The 25,674-nt window shown below is 42.8% G+C and overlaps 1 protein-coding gene across 3 annotated transcripts in view; it reads right to left on the reverse strand.

Annotated features, from left to right (window-relative positions):
- LAMA3 (laminin subunit alpha 3) overlaps window positions 1-25,674 on the reverse strand; it is a 263,197-nt gene that overhangs the window by 21,639 nt on the left and 215,884 nt on the right. For all 3 annotated transcript variants that reach the window (XM_044243267.1, XM_044243268.1, XM_044243269.1), the window contains 16 exons: window positions 25,489-25,643; window positions 25,071-25,212; window positions 24,154-24,256; window positions 22,321-22,437; window positions 22,047-22,226; window positions 21,003-21,145; window positions 17,623-17,793; window positions 15,327-15,478; window positions 15,008-15,170; window positions 14,225-14,358; window positions 13,276-13,420; window positions 9,873-9,992; window positions 9,370-9,503; window positions 3,802-3,919; window positions 3,284-3,424; window positions 440-579 (listed from right to left, as the gene is read on the reverse strand). In XM_044243267.1, coding sequence (XP_044099202.1) covers window positions 440-579; window positions 3,284-3,424; window positions 3,802-3,919; window positions 9,370-9,503; window positions 9,873-9,992; window positions 13,276-13,420; window positions 14,225-14,358; window positions 15,008-15,170; window positions 15,327-15,478; window positions 17,623-17,793; window positions 21,003-21,145; window positions 22,047-22,226; window positions 22,321-22,437; window positions 24,154-24,256; window positions 25,071-25,212; window positions 25,489-25,643 — 2,258 coding nt within the window. The remainder of the gene's footprint in view (window positions 1-439; window positions 580-3,283; window positions 3,425-3,801; window positions 3,920-9,369; window positions 9,504-9,872; window positions 9,993-13,275; window positions 13,421-14,224; window positions 14,359-15,007; window positions 15,171-15,326; window positions 15,479-17,622; window positions 17,794-21,002; window positions 21,146-22,046; window positions 22,227-22,320; window positions 22,438-24,153; window positions 24,257-25,070; window positions 25,213-25,488; window positions 25,644-25,674) is intronic.

A 25,674-nucleotide genomic window follows, 5' to 3' on the forward strand; every position in this document is an offset into this window, starting at 1 on the left:
CCGTCAGAGGGTATAACCCTCGAAGCCTGAATTCTGATAAAAGAAATTAACTTTGCCTGTTTTAAAATTTTATATCAATGAAATCACAGGAAATGAATTCTTCTATGTGCAGCCTCTTTGACTCAGCAGGATGCTGCCACGTTCATGCACATCATACAGTTGGAGGTCTTCTGTGCTCACTACTCGGTTTCATTCCCACCATCTGAATAGACCACAGTTCGCTGATCCAACCCCCTTTTGGCTGATGGATTTTTATCCAAGCACTTTTTAAAGAAGGACATTGATAGAGAACCAGGAAGAAGGCTAAGACTTACTCATGGTAGTATAGTGGTAGTATAGTGTTAGCATCAAGACACATACTTCACAAAAAAGATGCTAGAAAATTCCATCAAACTAAATAAAAGTCTTAGGAATCTGGCAAAAGTGCTGTTGCACTCACCCAGAGTGGTCACTTATCACAGATACGTAATGCAGTGAACCATCCGTGTATGTCTGCGGAGATTTAAAAATTGGTCTGTTGCTATCCCTGGTGTTGAGTTCAATGTGACCTTCTTCCAGGGAGATCTGCAGGTTCCCGGTCTGAAACCATCATAGAATATACCCATCAATGTCATTAATTTCCACTGAAAGATTATGGTGATATCAATACTGAAGTTATGGTCAACACTATGGATAAGACAGTCAGGATGTTTTGACTTCACTATTTCAGTTTAAAGATTATTTTGGAATATTCTGACTCTATGTTTATGAAAATAAAAGTCTTATGCAGATTATTTCAACACTGATGAATCTGTCAAAAGCCTCTTATGGACCTATGTCCATAAAATAATTTTTTTTAAAAGGTTTTATTTATTTGATAGAGAAAGAAAGCACAAGGAGGCAGAGCAGTAGATGGAGGAAGAGGGAGAAGCAGGCTCCCCACTGAGCAGGGAGTCCAATGCAGGGCTCGATCCTAGGACCCTGGGATCATGACCGGAGCTGAAGGCAAACACTCAACTGACTGTGCCACCCAGGCTCCCTCACCTTGTTTTTTTCTTTTTCCCATTTAACTTCTCCATCAATGATACAAAACAGTTTTTTTGGTTTCGTTTTTGCTTTTTTTTTCTGAAGTTATTTTCATTAGGATCAATTCTTTTCTGAATCAATTTTGAGATGAAGGCTTGATTCATCCCTTTCTTAAAATATATGATTATAGCAATGATATCTTCTCTTTAGTTATTATGAATTTTTAATTTTCTGGTCATAATTTCTAGGAAGTTCAATTTTCTAATGTCAGACTCTACAGATTGAAATTTTGGCATGATGATTTGGTTCTGTCAACTCTTAATAAAAAAATATGTGTCATTTTTGCAGTTGTCATTTTAATTTTGTTGATTTTTTTTCTATCAAGTACAATTTTTCCAGTTTTCAACAAGATGTCATCATTCAGTGAGCTTTTAATCCAAAACAATTTTTATGGGGGTCGCTGAATGGCTCAGTGGGTTAAGTATCACAGATACGACTCTTGATTTCAGCTCATGTCACAATCTCAGGGTCCTGGGATCACACCCCACACTGGGCTTTGCACTCAGCAGTGAGCCTTCTTGGGGATTCTCTCTCTCTTTTTCTCCTTCTGCCCCTCCCCCCCCCCAAATAAAGAAATCTTAAAAAAAAAATAGAACAATTTTACCGTGTGTGGTTGGCACCACTGTCAGTTTTATTTTTATTTTTTCAGTTGGTAATTTTCATTATGAACTGGATAAACGCCAGTTTATATGCATGCCTTAGCTCACCCACTAGGAGTTGCGGGCAGTGTTCCTGGGATATCTCTAGGATCCCTCCATTGTCGAGGAGTGATCCCCTCTTTTGCTAAGTCAACTCTTCTGCCAGCCTTTGACCATTTTGTATATTGTGTACTCCGAGTCCCTACCCTTGGCAGGGGAAACAAGCACTAGACATCAAAAGAGCTAGGTTGAAACACCCTACTTTGATAGGAAGGGCACTCTTGCAGTCAAAGTGCTGGCACGTGCTTCCTCAGGGGGTAGTTAAAAAAAAAAAAATCTCTAGCAGAGTGGGGGGCTTGGAGGGTAGAGACAGAAAAAAATGAAACAAGTTGGGATCGGGAGGGAGACAAACCATAAGAGATTCTTATCTCACAAAATAAACTGAGGGTTGCTGGTGGGGGAGGGGGGAGGGAGAGGGTGGTTGGGTTATGGACACTGGGGAGGGTATGTGCTATGGTGAGTGCTGGGAAGTGTGTAAGCCTGACAATTCACAGACCTGTACCCCTGGGGCAAATAATACATTATATGTTAATAAAAATAATTAATTAAAAACATCTCTAAAGGCTGATGAGCAAATATATATCAAGAGAGATGAGGACTTTTAATATGACATCACCACAGAATCTGCTACCATTCTTCCTTCTGACAAATACTAATGTTTGTTGTGCAGACAATCCTAAAGAAATAAAGCCAAGAACGTCAATATTCTACTTCTATGCTAAAATCTGCTTCATTCCACAAGGGGATTTCTAAACATTAGTTGACACTTATACCTACATAACGGCGCAAGGAAAATCTTATGAAGCTGCAGAGGGTACCATCTTGTCACTGTGTAGTACATGAACAAAAAGCCAAGGACCCTATCTTCTCTCATTTCCCAGACATAAATATTGTCCAACCAGCTACTGCTGCAAGAAAGGAATCTGAAGAGCTATCTTCTGTGGAATCAAAAAGGAATAGTAGGGGGCGCCTGGGTGGCTCAGTGGGTTAAGCCGCTGCCTTCGGCTCAGGTCATGATCTCAGGGTCCTGGGATCGAGGCCCACATCGGGCTCTCTGCTCAGCGGGGAGCCTGCTTCCTCCTCTCTCTCTGCCTGCCTCTCTGCCTGCTTGTGATCTCTCTCTGTCAAATAAATAAAATAAAATCTTTAAAAAAAAAAAAAAGGAATAGTAGGGGGGCATTTGGATTTTTTCTTCTATCAAAAACTTCAGGCTCCATTATTACTTTTAACAGTTATAATTCACCTTAACTCATGAAATAAACCCAGGAAGAATGAAAACGAGTCCATGAATACATACAAATTCAAGTCTGTAAACTCTAATGTACTTTCTTGGCCTTATTTCTTTTAGGACTTGCCCCACGATGAGAAGTAACCTCCATGGTTGAAACAGGCAATGTCATTTACCGTGTGATGATGGATGAAATGCCCAACTAGTTTACCTTCAAAATCTCTCTATTGTTTTTGACATCAAACTTGATTCAGGTTTAAATCTTATTCAGTATTCATACAATATTTAATACCTGTGCCTGGAGATTAAACAACATGCCACTGGGTTGAAAGGTCTGAAACCCAAAGGAGGCCTGGAATTCGTTGGGCAAAGGAAGGTCCAAATTGGTGAACCTCAACTGTCCACCCCTGGAGAATGAGGCAGATCGCACGAGCTGAAATGCAAATGTGGAATAAATTACTGGCATGGAATGGTTTGATGGCTGACATTCAGGATCTTATCCTGTATCACTTCACCTGACCTATCTAATGTGGTTTCCGTTGCCTTAGAAAGAAACACAGTTTGCTTTTCTGCATGAGTTTTGTGTGTCAAGTTGATATTTCTTCCTTCCTACAAAGGTAATATGCAGACCGGAGGGGTTCTTCTATGTCTTGCAAACATGGGGGATGTAGACATGAATCAGTTCACCATAATACTGTGTGCTACCACAAAAACTCAAAAGTTGGTCTGTAAATGAATACAGGGCTGTAAATGAGTACAAGATGGGCTGTCTGGGGAGCCGCGCTGCCTTGCAAGGTTTTGAATTCTTACCTTCCAGTCTTCTGAGCATTTTTTGGTGACTCCCACAGTGTCATTCAACCTAACAACACCAGTGGTTTTCTTCAGATTTTTCATGCAGCCTCGGAAAGCAGGTGTAGAAATGTTAAACCTGATTTGGGGTACAAAAAAGAAAGAGATGTACCAGACCAGGCTTGTCTGAGAACTGGAGCTGAAACTCTCCTCACCATCTGGTCCTTCTCACCCACAAACGAGTATGTGTTTTGTGGGTACCTGTTCTCACAGGATTTCTATAACACTATTTATTTCGTGAAGCTGAGAAAATTGACTTCCTTTCTCCACGATCCCGCATTCTCAGCTTTAAAAATGAAGGTAATAGTGTTGACGGAAGAATGGCCAGTGTCTTCAAAAAGTACAGAGACAGAAAAGGTAGATGTCTAGAATTGCTCCCTGCTCTCCTTCCAGAGTTCGTGGTGATACGGGTGACTAGGAAGTGTATCAACAAATGAACAGACCACAAACATTAGATAAATACATATTAATAAGCACCTTATTTATTAGAGCCAAGAATGCCCTAGAAAAGACTTTGCTTTTTTTCTGTCCACTTTTAAGTTAGTTACTGTTAACTCCGTAGAAACAAACGGTTGCATTTTGGTTCTAGTCAGTGATGAAAAAATGTGTCTTGGTATTTCATCCATGCCACGTTGGAACAATGGAAAGCATTGTGAGGATTAAACAAGTTAATACACAGGAATTCTTGGCACTGCGTGTGACTGTGACTGCTCAAGGGCTGTTTCCGAGAGCTCAGGGCTCTGCACCCACTGCCTGGGTTCAAGCCCCATTCTGGTGACGTAACCTGTGACTGTTTCCTCCTTCCTACAACGGGAATGTGTTCATCTGTCTCATGGGGTTGTCGTGAATTTAGACGGGAGTTAAGATGGTGCCTGGGACAGAGTGAGGACCCCATGTGGGGTGGCGGGGTAGGAACTCCCTCCTTATGAGGAGAGTCCTCAGAGAGAGAATAATTTCTTTCTACAGCAACTCTGCCTTTGTGACTACCTTGGCATTCTGCCCCCCACCTTTTTTTTTTTTTTTTTTTTTTTGACATTTCCCCTTTGATTTGACTTGGATCTGTCTGGAGCTGACTTCACATAAAACATTAACACAGATGAACTGACTGGAGTCCAGGCAAATATTTGTGTTTCTTAAACAAATGATGTACGGAAGAAAACACAAAGCTGCTTTTCTTATAAATCCCCAAGGTGGCTTACCTTTCTAAATGGAAAAGTATCTGCATTCATTTTTATTCAAATCATTATAAATAGTTGAGCTACAGGTAATGTGCATTAAATTAAATTTCATTAGAAGGAAAAGGAAGAAATGAATCCTCACGGGCATGGCAGCTTGAGCGTAATTATTTTATGAAGATGGCTTTATGCCTCAGAAAAGAAGGAAAATTCCTATTAACTGCTGGAGCTCATCTATTTACACATATTTTAACATCCATTCTCTCTTGGGTTTCCATGGGGTTCGGACCCCTCGCCATCCCCTGAGGTCCTTCTTTCCGTATAGTCTGGGTCAAAGGTAGAAGAGAAGCAGAGCGGGGAGGAAAGGCAGCTGGAAGATCCTTATGGAGCCCTATTCTGTATAAGGCACTGTTATTCTAGCCTCACCATGACCTTTCCAGGGAGGTATTTTCCTCTCCAACATTCACCGAGCTCTTACCACATGCTGGCACTGCCCTAACTCCTTGACTCGCTTTGAATCATCACAGGACCCTGAGAGATGGGGAGCTACTCTGACCATGTCCCCGAGGTTGCATGGGGAGGTGTGGGGAGACTTAGCAACCTTAGCAACTTGTCTAAGCTCATGTGGCAAGGAAATGGCAGCTCTGGGATCTGAGTGGTCAGCGTGTCCTACCAACGAGGGCGACTCAAATCCCTGCACTTCATACTTACACAGTCTGTGTCCCCATGGTGCTTGGAAGCGTTATGAGTCTTTCCCATGGGGGAACAGTTATCTCCAGCAGGGATGTTAAGACGGAGATCTATTTCTACTCTTCTGGGGTGTTTTGGTTACTTTGGCTCATTGGAGGGCCTAGACTTCCACATTTGCTCCAGGAGGCAAGGGCTGAATACATTTGCTAGAGGGATGTGGTTGTGTAGGGGTGCAGGCTGCTGTATCGGAGGGTTAGCACGCTGGCGGGTGGATGCACACTGGGGGCCAGGACATTCACGAAGGCCTCCATGGTCCACGCCTGCAGTGGGCAGATTTCAGAGCCATAGGAGCAGAAGGTAATCCTGAACTGAGCAAATGTGCAACAGATCCGTGGCTGATTTTTACTTTTTGAATTATTTTCATTTTAATGGTTTATTATTACACTGATACAATGTTGTAGCTCCTCTGGAAAGATTCCCCACTGGTTTGAGAGCCTCTGGAGTTATTGGGATGATTCTCTCATCTCATGGGAAGCAGATAGGATTAATAGATTCTGATTTCTGATTGGAATCCTGAAAAAGTCATTCCCAGATCTGGGCCCCCATTCCTAGAAGACACACGATAGTGGAAGAGGAGAAAACAGAGCGTCCACAACATCTCTCGGTGCTTTCGAGATCATGCTGGCTGGCTTTGCTCCCGAGTAGGCTTAAGGGCTACTGTCTGCGAGGGCCTTCTCCTCAGGCTGGGGTCAGAACACCTGCCTCCTTTGGAAGAACTGCTCACTTGCTCCTCAGACCTTGGTTATGACTGATCATCAGTAGGACTCCTCTCTGCCCACCCGCCCCCTGCTGACCCATGTCAGAGGGAGTTTCATCAAAGATGTCGCCAGAGGGCTGCAGCAGGGCCAGAAACAGCCAATACTGCTTAGCATTTTATTTGCAAGGGAGTAAAAGGCCAGTGAAATCTTTTGACTGGCTGCTACCTCCTACATTTTCCATGTTATGATTTTAATAAAAAAAAATCAAGGTACAAGCTTGTCCAGAAAAAGGAGTAATCCCTTGTTTGGAAGACTCTAGGACTTCTAGATGACTAGGAAAATTCTGTATGGACATCTATTTGCATATGCATAACTAGACCTATGTACCTATTTCTTAAATGGATAGGGATGATAAGGGAAAGAGAAAGCAAGCCTGAGTGCTGACTTAACTCAAGGTCACATAGCTCTTTGGCAGCTGAGTCAAAACTAGGACGACTTCTTTTGGTTCTTACTGACTACCCTTTTCTAGGAAGCCCTGGCTGGCGGGCACCCGCATGTCTATCCGGGGGTCTTGTGCTAACACTGTGCAAATGCAAACCACCAGCCAGGGGCTTCCTTGTTGCCTCCGGGAATTCCTCAGCAGTCTGCGTGAGCCCTCCTGCCCCAGAACCTTGACAAGTACCTGTACCTGAGCTGTAGTCACCCTTTCTCCAGCCTGAACTTCTCTGCAGAGGACCAAGCCCTTCATCCCACCTCTCTCCCGCATCTCCACCTGCAATCTCTCGGGCTCCAGGAACTCAGCCGGTCTCAGCCTGCGGGTACTGTCCACTTGCCCAAGTGCTGGAGCAAAACCTGGGTGTTACCCTTAAGCACTTTCTATTTTCCTCCCCAAATGCAAGCAATCTCTCAATACTACCTAGCCGCTGTCCTAAACAGATTGAGAATCTGCTCCCTTTGTAACCTGCACTGCCGTTTCCCGGTGGCTGCCTTCATCTCCTGCCTCTGTGCTCATCTTCCAACCACTCTACTTGCCTCTGCCTTTTCCCTCTTGAATTGAATCTCTGTGCTGCACCAGTTGAATTTGATAACGTCCTTTCTCCGCTGGTGTCCACCGAGAGTCACCTTACTGTGATTATCAAGATCCTCTGTGTTCTGGCCCCTGCTTTCTACACCAGCCCTGGGTGGCCTCCCCGGTGTCCTGAAGTTCCTTGGAAGGTCTCCAGCTCTTGGTGCTTCCCATATGTTGATTGTTCCTGCCTTTCAGGGCCAAGCCAGAGGCCACCTTCCCCATGCCCCCGCTGGATTAAAGTCCTTCCCGGGGCCCCATTGGGCCCTGAGCTTCCCTCCCGTGGCACCCACCACACTCTTTGGTCCCCCTCCTGCTATGCTCGAGGTTCTGGCCTGCTCACTGTTGCCTTCCCCACACCTGCCACGCTGCCTGATGTCACTCAACACTATGAGTATCTGTGTCATGAGTAAATAAACAGGAATCTCAGGTGGGCACAGGAGTGCTGATTTCCTCAAGTCACATCACACCCAATTGAATAAAATCAAGATTATTGCTCATTTATCATAGCAATTCATGGTTGAACTGGTATGAGATCGATGATATTAAACATGGATACCACCTCTTTGGTTCTCAATTTCTTTATCTATCAAATTCAGAGGTTATGTTCCATGCAAGGTCCTTCCTAGTTCAAAAATATCTCAGGACTTCATGCCCAAATTCAAGCGCCGAGCTTTCTCACCTGCATTTTTGTCTCTGAGGGCAATCTCAAGAACTTTAAAACAATATTAGTTTGTCTTTACTATAGATGGACAGATGCCCAAATATATAAGGATTCTTGAAGACAAACTACCTTTGTACAACACCTTGTAAATCACATCTAGTACTCCTTCCAACTGATTTATAAATTAGAAGAAGGGTTAACTAGCCTCAGATCTCATATATGAATGATCACAATCAAATAAGGTGAAAAGGCTCTTCACTCAGTCACGAGTCTGTACTAACCCTTCCAGAAAATCTTCTTCCCACACATTAACATAAGCTGTTTAAAAGCCTTTTTGGAGGGGTGCCTGGGTGGGCTCAGTGGGTTAAAGCCTCTGCCTTCAGCTCAGGGCATGATCCCAGAGTCCTGGGATCAAGCCCCGCATTGGGCTGTCTGCTCAGCAGGAAGCCTGCCTCCCCATCTCTCTCTGCCTGCCTCTCTGCCTACTTGTGATCTCTGTCTGTCAAATAAACAAATAAAATCTTAAAAAAAAACCAAACAAACCCTTTTTGGAGGATACAAACAAATTTACATGTAAAAGTTATTTTAAAGTGCATTCTCGAAGTAGTGTTGTTTTTTTCTCATTCAGATTAAGCTTTACTTCCTTTCCAATTAACTTAATTCATTCGTGTATTCATTATCCAGGAAGCAGTTATGCATCTGTTCTGTTGATAACACATAAGGGGCAGGTCATACAGACACGCCTTACATTTTAGAGACACTTCCTGAAGGCAGCAACCCCAACTTTCAGTGCCTAGTGCTGCTTTTCAGGCCATGGAACTGCCGCACTCTCCTATGCTACCGTTAGGGACCCCAGGGCCACAGCCTCTGTTCTTAATGGCAGCATTGTCAACACCAACCATAACCCCTATGGTTTCTCTCTCCCTGAGAATTACACTTAGGGGTGACCCATGGCTCCTTCACTCTCCTTCTTTCAGTGGCCAGTCCCGTAATCCAGTGTTTATAATCTGTTTGACTCTGTTGGTTAACATTGTGAATATTGAAAAGTTAAACTTTTTGTATTTGTTTCTTGCTAGACTTTAAAACGGCAAACTAACTGGTAGCAATCATAACCATAACCACTCAGAGAGGTAAACTGCATCTTTGTTTTTTTTTTTTAAAGAAACATCATCTTACCTTTCCCTGATTGAAATTGGAATTCCTCCCAGATAATATGTGCTGAAATCAAATATGTCACCGTGAATTAGGCTTCCAACCAAATCCACATTTATCCTCATAAGTTTTTGGGTTTTTCCAATTATGATCTGTATCTAAAATGAAAGAGAGATGAGTCAGTAAGCAATGGGGAATTAAGGAATCCTATTCAACATGGGTCAGGGGTATTACGTTTTTATTTCCTTCAGATTGATTATACACGTGGTAGGAAGACTTTGAGTAGCAGCATTTATGGATAAAAATATAACATTGAAATATTTTAATAGAAATGTTTCATTTGAAATTAATCATGTCTTCTAGATCCCATATACATATTTCATGCCCAGGTACTCAGATTTTGAAAGGAGGTGTCCCTCCTCTTTTAATAAGTTAGTCTGGTAATAGAAAAATGTTCTGGGTGCTGACTTAATTTTAAAGGACTGAGGACATTTAATAATTCACGTGAAAAGAATGAAAAGATGTACCGAATGGTCTTTTCCATTGTTGACAACCTGTGTAACTTCTTTTTCTTTCGGTGGCTCTGAATTCAGTTTGTATCGCACCAGGAGCTTGCCATCTTCTATATCTAGAGATATGAAGCGATCCTAGGGCACAGAGACAATGTACATTTACCAGAAGATTCCACAGAAGAAGACCTAGAGGGCTGGAACTCCAGTTACTCTCAGCCGCAGCCCCCTCCTCAGTTAACAGGAACAACAGTGCTGTAATATCCAGCTGCCAGGATGGGCATGACAGGTTCTAAGTCGTGTTCCACATTGTGCCCAGTAGCGGCACACGGGAAAGGTGTAATACATGCAACTATGATCACGATTTTGTTTCATGTGATCCCTAACCAGCAAGCACAAATGGGAAGGGAAAATGACACAGGTCATTAATACCATTTGAAAAGATGGCCGCCACATATTGGAGAGCGGTATGGTCTTAGTGAAACCCCCACTCTTGGCCACCCTCTGTTCGCTGGCGGCTCGCGGTCTCAACCTCATTTGCTGCCTCATCTCCCTCCAGCCCCCCTCCTTCCATCTGAATGTGAGGGGTTCCTCGAGGGTCCACAGAGGAGCTCTTCTCCCCTGCCACCCTCTCTTTGCCTCAAAGTCATAGTCACTTTTGCAGGCCCAACCCAGGTGTGGGCCCACGAAGCCCAGATGCTTCTCTCTAGCCTAGACTTGTCTTCTCCTGGCCAGGTCCACACATCGGGTAACCTTATTGTTACTGCACGTGACTCCTGGATCCCTCAAATTTGAATCCCACAAGCAGAGCTTTTGGTCTACATGCCTCTCGGCAGTCAAGCCTTTCTCTCCATCCTTCCCACTGCTCTCTCTTCCTTTCTCTCTCTAACCAGTAAGAACCCTGCTAAGCCAGCCACGAGCCTACTAGGCGTCACTCTTTAACATTCCCCCCTCCCTTCCTGTCAAATCTTGTCAGTTCCCCCCATTTCTTAACTGTCTCTCCGTTTCATGCCACCCAGGGTCAGTCATACTTGACTAGCCAGACTACCCAGCAATAATGTCCCATCCTCCCCACGTCCACTCTGTCCCTTCGTGAACCCACTTGTCACTCTACAGCCAGAGCGCTCCTTGGGAAATGCCAGCGTGAGCACATTATATTACCCTCCTTTGCTCTTGGGGGAAGCTCCGACTCCCCAGCACATGTTGTGAAGCCCCAATCTCTCCTTCAGTTTCTTCTGCCTCTCTTTGCTCCAGCCACATGGGCCACCATTTTGTCCCTGAGCACTCCCTGCCCTTCCCACCTCCAGGCCTTCTTTATGTCCCTCTCCCCAGAGGGATCACCTGTCTGCCTTTCCCCTCCAAATGCTGTCTTCTCTTCCCTCCAGGTCTCAGAGTACCCATCCTTTTGTCTTTTATACATCTTCATTCACCTCAGACTTTTCCTCTATACCGCTCATGGCCATTGTGATGACTGAATTAATCAATTAATGAGTACAGCTTTGTTAAGTATTTCTTTCCCCTCTAGAATAGAAGGTTCTTTTTTTTTTTTAAATTTTTATTTATTTATTTATTTGACAGACAGAAGTCACAAGTAGGCAGAGAGAGAGATTGGAGGAAGCAGGCTCCCCACCGAGCAGAGAGCCCTATGTGGGGCTTGATCCCAGGACCCTGGGACCATGACCTGAGCTGAAGGCAGAGGCTTTAACCCACTGAGCCACCCAGGTGCCCCTAGAATAGAAGGTTCCTGAAGGCAGCTCCTGCATCCTTATTCCTGCGTAAAGCACATATTGAAGCAGCCCTTTCCTTAGAAAGATATGCTGAGGAGTTTGTGATGTAGGGCTTAAATGTTTATTCTTCCACAGTCCCTGGATAACAAGGGTTCTCTTTGATGTCTTCGGACAGAGTCCTTACATAAAAGTAACATCAGTCCATGGGGCACCTGGGTGGCTCAGTGGGTTAAAGCCTCTGCCTTCGGCTCCAATCATGATCCCAGGGTCCTGGGATGGAGCTTCACATCAGGCTCTCTGCTCAGCGGGGAGCCTGCTTCCTCCTCTCTCTTTCTCTGCCTGCCTCTCTGTCTATCTTTATCTGTCAAATAAATTTTTTAAAAAATCTTAAAAAAAAAAACAAAACTAACATCAGTTCTTATCTGGACCCCACATCTTGTTTTTGGGAACCAGTTAGCATTCATCACACTCGACAACTGCTGAGTCACGTCAGTTGAGTAATGAGCCACTCTGCTCAACAGCATTGCTCACAATCATTTTTCCCTTATTTGGTTACTAAAGGCGCCATAAATTTTCTTCTAATATGAGTGGTACTTCTGGCTCTTGGTCTCTGAGAACTTCAAAAGGTAGTACAAAGAAGACCGTTTTAGGAAACAACCATCTGGCCCTGAAGATGCTGTGTGACTTCTCAGCTCCTTGAATTCTATTGGCAGGTCAGGACCTTCCCAAACCCTCAGAACTGGTTCAGCCTTAGAATCTCCCAGAGGGTCAAGACCAGCCTCAGAGAGGAGAGTTGGATCAGGTCTGTGTCCCCACCCTGCAGGCAGAAGGGGCTGGTCAAATCCCAAGCTCCTTATCAATCCCATGTTCACAGAGATCCCATGGGCTGATGCACATTTCTCCAGAAATGCTCCCTGGAGAGCAACCACAGAAGGCCCTACTGCTAGGACCAGTCACTTCAGACCCATCTCTGAGCAGATGGCGCTGTTCGTCACTTATACACTTTGGATTTCCCAAACTAGACCCAAGAATGGCCTCCAGAAACTTCAGTGGCTTAAAACAGAAGCGCTGGGCACCTGGGTGGCTCAGTTGATTAAGTGATTGCCTTTGGCCCAGGTCACGATCCTTGAGTTCTGGGATCGAGTCCCGCATCGGGCTCCCAGTTCCATTGGGAGTCTGCTTCTCCCTCTGACCTTCTCTCCTCTCAAGCTCTCTCTCACTCTCTCTTTCTCAAATAAATAAATAAAATCTTTAAAAACAAACAGACAAACAAAAAAACAGAAAAGCTTCCAGGTCTTGGAAAGCCGAGGGTCAGGCTGAAAAGACATAATTCCACAGAGCCTGGCAAGAGTTGGACCAAGATGCAAACAGCAGAAAGTCAGTCTCTCAAACACCCTGGAAGGTTGTCATGTGATTTCAGGCAGACTAAGTAGATTATCAGGCGGACCGTGGTTTTCGAAGAATACAAGTGACTATGGCATGTTTGGTAGCATGTTCTCAAATTCCCAATTACTTGCCTCATTAAAGCACACACTCCCGTGGCCAAAGAAAGCAGAATTAGGCCAGGAGAAAAGATGCAGCTAACATTTGCACGCTTTTTCAGATCTAGTTAGTTACTTATAATAACCCAGTTATCCCAAACTTGCTTAATTGAGTGGACATACTTGGTTATTTGGATGTTTGTTATAGAATACCTTGTTTTCTGCAAAGAACAGCAGTCCTCTATCCATGGTGGTCTGAATCACCTGTCCAAAGGTTGGGATGGGAGCGTTTGGTTGAGTTGGAACTCGAGCATAGCCTGTACCTTCAAAGTAATTTCTGTCTGACTCTTCCTTTCTCCTGTCAACATCAATGACCATACATTACAACACAGCAGCAAAGGCCCACCACTCAAGTGTGCTCTCTGAAAACCGAGCAAAACCCATGCAATGTAGCTGTCATGATTTTGTTCAAGAAGAAACATCTTTAGAACAGGAAAATAGCCAACTGTTTCTCCTGGGTATGCGCTTAGGCTCTATGGTAATCAAACCTAGCTCGAAAAACATAACAGTTAGAAATCCCCTTTGAAAATATCTTCTTAGGAAGATGTGGCCTAGCAGCTGAAGACTGTGAGATGTAAAAAATTATTAACTTGAAATATAATTTTATTTGGAGTCGCAGTTTGCCCAAATCCTTTTAACTATAGGGAAGGTCAGGAGCTTAAGATAGCAATTTCCAAATAGTTTCAGGTGTCAGCGTACCTAGAAAGTCATGGTGTACTATGTGGACTAATTTTTTTTTCTGAAACTTACAGTAAATATGTAATTTGTGCCTGAATCAGGTGCCATCTAATATTGAATATTTTGTGGTAGGAGGCACCAAAAATTTAAGAAGGATTGGTTTTTTTAAAAAAAATCAAAAATTGGGAAAACTCTATCAATCTAATATTTTATGCAAATGAGGAAATTTTAGGGGTGGGCTAGTAGTATTGCATGCAGTTATAATTTAAGAACTACTGGCCCAAAGCTATCCGTGACATCAAAAGCAATCTCATTGGCTCATTCCTTTATTGCACGTAATATAACTGCAAGTTACCAAAAATCATAGTTACAGAGACGCTAGTTCCTGGTTGTTTTGTTGTTGTTGTTTGTTTGTTTGTTTTACCTTCTACAAGGCTCTACTTCCGTTGTGTTGAGATTGAAAGTTTGTTTGAAGTTGTACAAGCTCAGAACATTTTCATTGAGGTCATCTAACTCAATACAACCTTTGTATGGAGGGAACCTCAGTCTAGCAGGAAGCTGAAAAAAAAAAAAGAAACAAAAAATCGAATTCAACTAAGGACAATGATCAGGTTGGGCAAGAAATAGTATGAACCCATCACTTTTAACTGCCATTGTAACACAGGGTTAAGAATGGGGACCCTGGGGAGCACCTGGGTGGCTCAGTGGGTTAAGCCTCTGTCTTCAGCTCAGGTCATGATCTCGGGGTTCTGGGATCAAGCCCTGCATTGGGCTCTCTGCTCAGCTGGGAGCCTGCTTCCTCCTTTCTCTCTCTCTCTGCTTGCCTCTCTGCCTACTTGTGCTTTCTCTCTGTTAAATAAATAAAATCTTAAAAAAAAAAAAAGAATGGGGACCCTGAAGCCAGAGGCCCTGGTTTTGTTATTTACCAGCTGTCTGACATTGGACAAGTTATTAAACTACTCTGTTTCAGTTTCTTCATCCACGAAATGGAACGGTAATGATGCCTATTTAAATTCATAGACTTAAGTCTAGATCAGAGCACACAGGAAGTACTCAAAAACGGTTAGCTTTTACCACTAGATATGCTTTAAGAATATATAGTGAAATCCATTTTATATATAATGGATAATTGAAATAGAGACCTGAGGTCCTTATGCCAAAGTGCAATGTAAATATTTTTGCTCAGTGAAAAAACATTTACACTTACTCTGAAGTCAGGTGGGTAACCTCCAACATAAAATACAACATTTTCAGGATCCAGATTGAGGAGCGTGTGGCTGCTTCCACCACCCATTTCATGGAATTGGGATGTTCCGGGTTTAATGGATGTGGCTTTTTTGGTGTAATTTAGACTTGCAAACTGATAAATTCTGTTTAAAAATAAGTTAAAATTATATGTAAAAGTTATAGAAACACGGAAGAAGTCAAAGTCAAGATACTGAAAACGGGGTTCAGCAGTACATACACTGGGAGTTCCGTGAGTATGGGTCAGATTAATAAACAGCAGTAGGCCATGGGAGTCGTACCTCTGAAATTTCACCCGGTCCATAACCGCCTCCTGAGTTTCGCTCTTGGTCACGCTCTGGTCCACCTGGAGTTCCGACTCCTGCTCCCCCAGGTTGTAGACACAGGAGAGCTTGCCGTCTATAACTGCCATGCCGATGTAGTCCTTGGAGGCCTGGGGACATCAAGGCCACCTCAGAACACTTCGCAAACACACGGTTCCTCTCAATTTCTCATCCCAAGAGAGCGCATTTCAAATAACTAAAGGGTTTTCCACAGTATGCCTTGGCCAGACAGAATGAATGAGGTACCTCTTTGTACAGAATAATACAGACAAAACACTTAATTAATAATGTCTGCACTGTCTTTGCTCCCAGATGATTGCACTCAGATTCACTCCCCCTTTCGCTCAATCTGCAAATATTTGCCAAGCACTTGCCATTAAGATGAACCAAATATAGACTCAGGTCTCCATTAGATTTTAGTCCAGAAATAAGCCATTTTTGTTCTCCCTGTACCACATAATGATCTCTTAACACTTTGTGCATGCTTCTGTTAAAACACCTAGAACCATCTGTTACCACGTGAGGTCAATTACGTATGTATCTTTCTTCTCTGTTAGAATACTAGCACCTGAAGGTACACATGGAGTTTTAAAGTTGTGGTAAAATATACATAACATGAAATTGACATTCAAGAAATAAGTTTCTGTTTATCATAAATACAGGATGGGGTGCCCTGCAGGGAGATGGTATAAATTTGTTGAAGGAATAAAGTAATGTGCATTTTGTCAAAATACACAGCAGAAAGTCATGTCCCAAGAAAGCGACAAATAAAGAACCAACACTTTAAAGCATTAGAGAGTGATTAATAATAGTGTCAATTTTAGGAATCTTTAACACCCACATACACAAATGATAGCCAATTACTTCCTAATTGGCCAGAATTTTCCAGAACCACGTTTCAGACATTTTCTTTTTCTTACCCATTATATCTTAATGCAGCTAGCAATTACCTTTTCCTCTGACACTTAAGTTGAAGAAATGTATTTTAAGAGGGGAATTAAAGGCTACAATCAACTGGTCGAATGAACTGGTGCCTAGGTCAGGCTCAGTCGGTTGAGCATTGAACTCTTGGTTTTGACTCAGGTCATGACCTCAGGGTCGTGAGATGCAGGCCCTGTGTTACGCTCTGCACTGGGAGTGGAGCCTGCTTAAGATTTTCTCTCCCTCTCCCTCTTCCCCACTCCCCTGCTCACTCTCTCTCTCTCTCAGGAAAAAAAAAAAAGGAAGTGTTCACAATGCCTGTAACAGTAGTGGTTTGAATAATTGAGAATGAGAAAGAGTAGGGCAACTACATGCCTTATTAATGAGGCAGCAAAGGCTTCATTCCACTTCAACCCTCATCTACAGATGATCCAACCCCTGCCCACTTGGGGAAGGGTCTGCATCTGGGCATTCTGAGGGGGAGGGCAGGGTCACGATTTTGTGAGGAAGAACCACTGCTGGTTTCCATGAAGCCTTGATATTATTGCCCTGGTTGTTTAGGGAGGGGTGCGAACTTTAACCCCTAGTGTGCATGTGCTCACGTGTATACACACATATGTCATGTGCTGAGCCCACTGGGCATGTTGCACTATTTTTACCAAAATGCATCTATCTATAAACTGTAATTAGTCTTATTTCTCATGTTTTAAACATTTTATCTCCATCAGATAAGGCCAACAGATAACAATCTGCCCCTTGTGATGCCATCAGAGAGGGTGGAGTCTGTTGACATACCAGTGGGATTTCTTCCTGCTGTGCACATGGCAATGACACGTTTGAGACATGTGTCTCAAAAACCATATTCTTTTGGGCCACAATTCAACCCACAAAGATGATGGTGGGTTGGTGATGGTGGCATGGTCACCCAGCAACATTCCAGGGGAAGCCTTCTGCTGTGTCGTGTGGACACTTAACAGCCCTATGGAGAGGACTATGTGGCATGAAAAATCCCTCCTACCAACAGCCAGAGCTAACTCACAAGGCATGTGAGGGAGCCAAACTGAAAGCTAATCTCCAGCCCCCGTCAAGCCTTTAGATGACTGCTGCCCCAGCCCACACCTTGCGAGACACCTCATGAGAGCCCCTGAATGAAGCCATCTGGCTAAGCCATTCTTGAACATCATACCATAGAAAGTGTGAAATAATAAATTTTTACTGTTGCTTTGGGCCACTAAATTTGGTGGTCATGCAGCAAATATATAACCAATATTAAAAAAAAAATCCTCAGGCCATATTGTTCTAAAAACAAGAGAAATGTTGAAGGAATACTTACATCTTTATTTCCGAGGTACATCACAAACATATTCTCCGTCCTCCCATATTCTCTTGAGTCAGGTCTTTGGAGAAACAAAGAAAGAGATGTGTATCCTTTCAAGTCTTCTAGGTCATTTGGCACCCGGACTTCAACTCCAGATTTACCATTGAACCTCATGGGGATAGCGACCTGTGAGGGAAAAGATCTATGTCATTAAAGATTCTTCTGTGAGGGAAGGGGGTATGCTCAGAGAGCCAGCCTGGGACTCTGCCACGACTCCTTTCAGCTCTACACCAGCATTTCCCAGTTGTTATGATAAAGGGCAAAGGGGTGTGCACATCTCTTAGATCTGGCTTATACACTCATGAAGGTGTTTCAGGAGCTGGGTAACAAGGCATTCATGTTCTTCCTGTTTGCCAGTCAGGGGTCTTTGAGAAGTGCATCGTAGAGTTCTCTGCACCAGAAATGATAATCCTTATTATAATCATAATATAATTATGCTGCAGCCCTAGAAGGTTTTGTACAGATGACCTAGCACGTATGGAAGCACTTAGCATGGTGCCTGGTGTGCTGTAGATATATAACACATCAAAAATATTTTTTAAATAAATTCTTTAAGGAATCATTCCCCATTAATATATTACATGTTACAGTTGCATTTATTATAGGCATTCACTCCTTAAAAATGAATGCATCAGGGCTCTCTAAAAACAGTGCTTCTCAAATTCAGTTGGTGAAGGATCATTTTTTTCCCCCCTCTCTAATCTGCCCTGGAACAATACTTTTGTAAATATATTAAAAATGAAATTATTAGAGAAATGAAATAAAGAAGGTATGCAAAATACATATCTCCTATCCCAAGCTTGAATTTTGAGGCAATTCAAATTATTAAAAGTTTTTAGACATATACCTTCAGCTTTATATTTATATATAATGGACCAATAACAAAATTTCTAATTTCTCTGATGAGTGCTGGTCTGTGGACCAGCTTGGGTAGATGGCATTCAAATACAGAAAATAAATATTCCTTAATAATCTAAAGAATGACTCCTGGAATGATACCTGCACCAAGTATATCTTGTCTATCAAGCATTTAAATATTTATGGAAAACCTGGTTTATGCAAGGTATTATGTTGGAATGGTGTACTCAGCAGTAGTGTGGGCTGTCATTTCTCAAACATGCTGTGACTGAGCACCCCTCACCCACTTTACAGGCTCATTTGATGCCTCTATGTCTCCTCCCCTCTGCCCTCCAGTCTACCCAACCACAACATGAGTCTTTCCTGGCATGCCCTTTGTCACCTGGAAAACTCTCAGTCTTTTAAATTTTTTTAAATTAAGAAACCATCTCATGTATACATAAAACGATGTAGAATATACCTGTATATTCACTACATTCTTAATAAACTACACATAAGTTGTATAACTGAAGCTCCTTGCAAATCTCACCTTGTCCCCGTTCCTCTCTCCCACCTCAGAGGCCTTCAGAACCTGAATTTAGATTCCTATGCATAGAAATCTAATGTTGCACTATTTTCACCAAAATGCATCTATTTATAAACTTTAATTAGTCTTATTTCTCATGTCTTAAATATTTTAATATAAATGGTATCTCTACACACTCATCTACAACTTGTTTTCTTGGCCTCTCTCTGTTTGTAGATTTATCTATGTTGACATACCTATTGGCTCCAGCTCATTTACGTTTATTGTGGCATGCATACATTGATCACATTGTATACATTGTATACATTTGTATACATTTATCACAGTTTTAGCCATCTCCTATTGATGAACATTTGGCTTTTTTTTCCAATTATTTTTTGTGATGACAAGCTGTGTCACATTGAACATTCTTCTACATGTCCTTTAGTACCATTCTGAAACTCTCCAGGTAGAAGTGAGTATTGTCAAGACCTTCTCAACACAGCTTTATCCAGCTTCTTAGCCTGCTTACCAGCTGCAGCACTTAGCAGCTGGTGAGTAACCTGAGGCCAGGACTATGGCTTCCTAATCTCTCTGTCCTGGGTACCCAGGAAAGCGCCACAAAACCCAGGTGCTCAAAAGTGCTGGCTTATTTTTAAGTTGTATTTTATTATTTCCCACTTACATGGTACTATTAGCCAGGACATATTCTACATTACATAGTTTAATCTTAAAAATCTCTTGGGGGCCATCTTATTATGTACCCTCCTCTACATATGAACAAAATGAGACACAGAGAGGTGAAGTGGCTGGCCCAAGGTCCTACAGCTCATAAGTGACAGAGCTAGGATCAAAACCAAGGCACTCTGGTTTGGTTAACAAGTTCTTAACCACGGTATTATATGTTTCAAATTTTGTTGGACAAATTAGTGAATGAATATAGAAGGGCAAAAGCTAGAAACATACTATTTCTCATTTTGGTTTTTATAAAGCATGAATGGGTATGAAAAAGTGGTGTCTTCCAACTGCGCCTTATGCTCTTTCTCTACTAGAGGTTTTTCTTTTGTTTTGTTTTTTAAGACTTTATTCATTTATTCGACAGAGAGGGGGAGAGCACAAGCAGGAGGAGTGGCAGGCAGAGGGAGAGGGAGAAGCAGGGTCCCTGAGGAGTGCAGAGCCTGATGTGGGGCTCCATCCCAGGACCCCGGGATCATGACCTGAGCCAAAGGCAGACACTTAACCTACTGATCCACCCAAGAACCCCCCTGCTAAAGGTTTTACGCTGGGAGTTCTTATCTTTTCCCAAACGTTAAGACTCAAAAGAAGTAATAGTGAGGCTTGGAATCAACCACAGTGTCCTTAGGGCAGTGATATTCTGACTTGGTTTCTCGACCTTCTGTCTCCAAATATCTCACAAGGGGGTGGATGAAAATTGCAAGCTGTTTCATTAATATTGTTTTAGGACAAAACAAATTCTTGAGAGAGAAGTATCAGGAATTCAGGTAAATACTGTCAGGTTTAAACGAGAAAGGCTGATGAGTTTGTGTTCCAGTGAAGAAAATCTGCTATCATCCTCTGTCCTCAGTAAAGGTGGATTCTACAACTTTCAACTTATAATAAGAAAGTAGGATCTGTGCAGTATCATATCAGCATATTCTGATGATAGAACCCTTACTTGAACTTGCAATAACACTTCACCAGTGGGCTCTGGAAAACACTTCATCCCGCCTGCATAAACTCAGTGGGGAAGAAACCGCTTCAGGTCTCTGACATACCAGATCATTTAGGGCATGAAGGTAATGTGTGCTTTTGAAGGTTGACAGAAGAAAGTCATCTTTCACTTTCCAAACCACCAAAGAATTAGAGGAAAGACAACCATTTCATGTGTAAACAAACGTCTTCCCTTTCTTGGTGAATGCGGTAACTTCTCAAAGACCGAGGCTTGGTGCATGACGATGTGGGACACACCTACCTTATTTGCAGCATCTCTGGCCTGCTGAATTAGCTCCCGGATACGGTCCACATTATCAGAGATGTTGCCTAGTGGCAACAGCTGTTGGTTGATACTCTCAATCTTGCTCAAAAGATCAGGCAGTTTATTGGTTAATTTCTTTACTGTTGGTGAGATGACAAAACAAATTTATAAATGTGAGTTGAGAAAAGGTTAAATAGGATTTTCTCATTGACAATATTTGTCAAGAGTTATGATTGGTCCCCAAATATTGGGTAGGATGACTCAGAGTCAGGTAATACCTTCCCTAAATACATCATGGATTTTTACCTACAATCTAGTTATCAAATCATCTTTCTTGACCACTACAGAAGAAAATAAACTCTGTTTTTTTTTTTTTTAAGATTTTTATCTATTTATTTGACAGACAGAGGTCACAAGTAGGCAGGTGGGGTGGGGGGAAGCAGGCTCCCCGCCAAGCAGAGAGCCCCATGCAGGGCTCCATCTCAGGGCCCCAGGACCATGACCTGAGCCGAAGGCAGAGGCCCAACCCACTGAGCCACCCAGGCGCCCCTAAACCTCTGTTTTTTGATCCTTAGTATCAATTATAACTTAATACCTCATGATTAAGGGATCTGTATCTCCACTCTATAAAATGGAAAATCAATAACAATGTTAATGAATTAAAAAAATCTTACCTAGTCTAATTAATAGAATACCCATATTTTTTAATGTATTATGTGAAACTATTTTCTAATATTTTTAAAAAGATTTAATTTATTTACTTGACAGAGATCACAGCAGAGAGGAAGGCAGAGAGAGAGAAGGGGAAGAGGACTCCCCGCCAAGCAGAGAGCCCAACGTGGGGCGCGATCCCAGGACCCTGAGACCATGACCCGAGCCAAAGGCAGAGGCTTGACCCACTGAGCCACCCAGGTGCTCCACTTTCTATTATTTTAAATTTCTAATTTTGGGCTTTACCAGGGAAGAATTTAAATAAATCGACCAAAGCATATAACAATGCACAAAATGGATAAGATGTCCTAGCCAAAGGACTCCTGATACCTGAGTTATCCGCATCAGTGAGCGCCTTGTTGAAGTCTTCACGCTGTGTGCTCCCATACGTATCTTTAATTCTTGTCACATCTGTCTGAATGGGGCTGAGCCCATCTAGCACCTCATTTGTGATGTCGTTGGCATTTCTGACCATGCTCTTTGCACTACTGATCATACCACTGATGTCATCTAATGCACACACAGAGGGAGGTTTAAGGATCTGAAATGGTCGAAAAAAAGAAGCCAAGGACAGGGGTGGGGGTGGGGGTAGGGAGATGCTGACCTCTCCGTATCCCACGAAGATCATCACGAATGGCGGTGATATTGGTGTCAATCAACCCTTTCTGAACTGTTATAACTTTCAGAGTCTGTTGTAGGTTGTTGAGAGCAGGGCTGATTTCTACAATCAAACAAAGCATCAGGAGGCAATTACCTATGGTTTTTGATCTTCCACTGGTATTGGTGGCGCCTGAAGTAGTTAGCATTGGCAGAGCAGTGAGCAGATGTGCATCTCAGAGATACCCACTGTAGATGCCTAGACCCACAGCTCCAGGGGACTCTGGTTACAGAGGCCAGGAGCATTCCCAAGCCTGTGGTATCAGGCTCCTCAGAAGAAATGGAGAGGCTTAATCTTTTAGGGGAGGTTTAACTTCCCCTCTGCTCAGGGCAAATGTCTCTGCTTAGTGTAAGAAAAAGAGGTGACTGTTCTCTTCACTGCTGTGTCACAGTGCATTGTCTGGCAGTAGTTGGAGCTTGATATTAGGGCATACTTATTGAATGAATGAATGAATGAATAATGCAGAAAGAATGCCTCTTCCGTTAGAATAAAATAAAGAAGTGCCATTGAGAGAGCCTTTCCAAGCAAATAGACACACAAAGTAGGCTTTGTTTGTTTCTGTTTGTTTCCAGACTGACACATTTAAAACCATTTAGTGAAAGGGAGGAGTTCACAGACATTCCTAGCTGATAATATTGCCATTTGGGGTCATGGGAAATGACCAATGAATGCTTGAAGAACCATGTGATGATATATGGTTTAAATTGTGATTCTAGGACTGATTTAAATAACAATGTAGACAAATACCACACAATCTCTCTTGTATGTGGACTCTAGAAACACCCTCAAAACAAAAACAACAAGCTCTCAGATACAGGGAACATATTAGGGGCTGTCTGTACCTGGGGGTGGGGTTGGGGAAAATGGGTGAAGGGGATCAAAAGGTAAAAAGAAGCAATCAAGCTTGGTAGAAAACAAAAGAAAAAATACCGATGTCTTAGTATCCCAATCCTATTTATAACCAAACCTCACCTCTTAGCTCAGATTTTGTAAAGGGAAGAGATGTTATACCAGGAAATCTTAATTCCTGCAATGTGCGAAGCAAGTCATTCTATGTCACTGCATATTTTTTTGATGTAATTTTTCATGTATTGGGGTTTTTTTAAATTAAAAAAAAAAGATAAATACATTTATTTATTGTCAGAAGGCATCTAATCACTAAATGGACTAAGATGACTTCTTGGCCATGAAGGAACAAGAGAGACCAGAGAAAAATCAAGAGACAGCATTTTCAGAAAACTGGAATTTGGTGAGATTGAGATGGGTTTAATTGTTTTGTAAAAAAAAAAATAAGCAAATGGGGACTTTTCGAAGATAAAATTTATGATTCAAAAATTTCATGCTTCAGAGTGGTAATAATTTGGGTACTTTTACCTACTAAGACTCTAGGACTTAAGAAACTCTGAAGCCCCAGTGACCGGCAATTATTATCTGGGCCTTCAATGAGAAACTAGTCCTGCATGTTGTGTACATCTCCAATGTCATGGTCACCTCTGGATTAAATGAAATAGGCCCTCATGTCCTGGCCCAAAGAGACCTGTCACCTTTAAGATTTATGCATACTACTCATGAGGTTCTTGTTATTTTAGTACATGTGAGAATATTGGGTAGAAACTTCAAATCTATAAAATAGACCTTGGATTTACAAGGTATCATCTGCTTTGACACTGAGATTCCAGGAGGGCAACTGCTTCTAGAATTTGCTATTTCTCCTGGTCTTACAGGTCCTTCTCAAGCCCTTGGCTATCCCAGCCACCCCCTACCCACCAACCCTAATACCTTGCCGCAGCTGCTTCTCTGTTATCTTGGCTTGCTTCAAGAGTTTATCACTGTCAGAACTCAGGGTTTTCGCTTTTCCAGGAAGATCTTCCTTTATCACTGTCTGAAAGCAAAGCATTCGTCAGCCCCCAGTATGTGGCACACGGTAGGAAACGCAGAGGGAGATTTTCATCCTACTCTGAAAAGTCTTATCTTCAGTCTTTAAAGGATGAGTTCAAAGGTGGGAAGGAGGTTTAAAAAAAAAAAAACTGTTTCTTAAAAGATACAGTTAGGGCTGTAGGAAGATAGAGAACTCGAGGCTTAGCGAAGCAGACCTTTCCCTGGTGACCGACTGACAACTTACGTAACATCTATTACATTTTTCTCTCTGTCCGCACAATACCCTCTTCAATAACTGAGACAGGGCTGAATTGCTTTTGGGTGTTCAATATTTGGGAGAAAAGTGTCTTTAACCTTCCAAGAAGGCCTGTCTCCTAATTCTCTGATGTCTAATATTCTGTTCTTTATTTTTAGGTATAGGAATATTATATGGTGCAGAGAAGGCCCCATAGGACGCTAAGACATGCCTAGGTGTGAAGACAAATACGGGAAATAAATGATCACCACACTGTACATAAAATCTTTCTCTTCCTTGGGAAATGTCAATATTTAATCACAGCCTAAATCGTCCCTAGAAAGGGGCAGGATATATCACCCATCTTGGTTCAACACTGACAATCAGTGTAATTTCCATTTGGCTTTACAAATGGTTTTTTCAGCAGTGCAGCACAGATCAAGACCATCAAGTGAAATACAGAAATGGTCCGCATCTAGAGCAAGTTCACGTCTATTCTATACAACGAATTCTGATTTACAATAATGCTTGTTTATATTTCTCAGTGCATACAAAAAGAAAGGGTCCCAGCGCAGGTGCCCACCTGGAGTGCAGACTCGGACGCGCTGGTGGCCTTGTTGGCGGCGTCCTCAGCTGCTTTGATGGCGTTGAGAATGTTCTCATAGGCCGTGGCGGCGTCCACTGCACAGCGCACCAGCTCGTTCCCGCTGGTGTTCCTCTTGATCCTGGAAGACAGTGCGGGCGAAGGGCTCCAGCAGTCCCCACTGCTTGCAGCGGAGGCCCTCTCCACCCGCCTCTTCCCCCAGCTTCCCAGATTCATTGGGCAAATGGAAGACCAGAGGCGGCGTGCACGCAGCTGGAAATCAAACCCCTGTTGCAGGTGGGATTGGGTCCAGGGCCCTGGGTCCCACCCTCCACCCTGTTCTGGAGACCCAGTTGTCGGGCAGGCTTGCACACTAGGCTCCAGCTCCCCGTTCAGTGAGACCTCGGGGCTCACTCACTCCTCCAGCTGCTTCGCCAGCTCTTGCAAAGACTGCGCATGCGCTTCTGCCTCCGCCACCAGGGACGCTTTGCTGGTGGACCGGGAGAGTTCTCTCACTTTGTCATTTAGCCTGTGTCTTTCTTCCTTTATAGTGGCAGCTAACTTTTCATATTCCTATGTGTCCAGGTAAACAGAGACAGTGTCA

Source organism: Neovison vison, chromosome 3, assembly GCF_020171115.1.
Source record: "Neovison vison isolate M4711 chromosome 3, ASM_NN_V1, whole genome shotgun sequence".
Lineage (NCBI taxonomy): Eukaryota > Metazoa > Chordata > Mammalia > Carnivora > Mustelidae > Neogale > Neogale vison.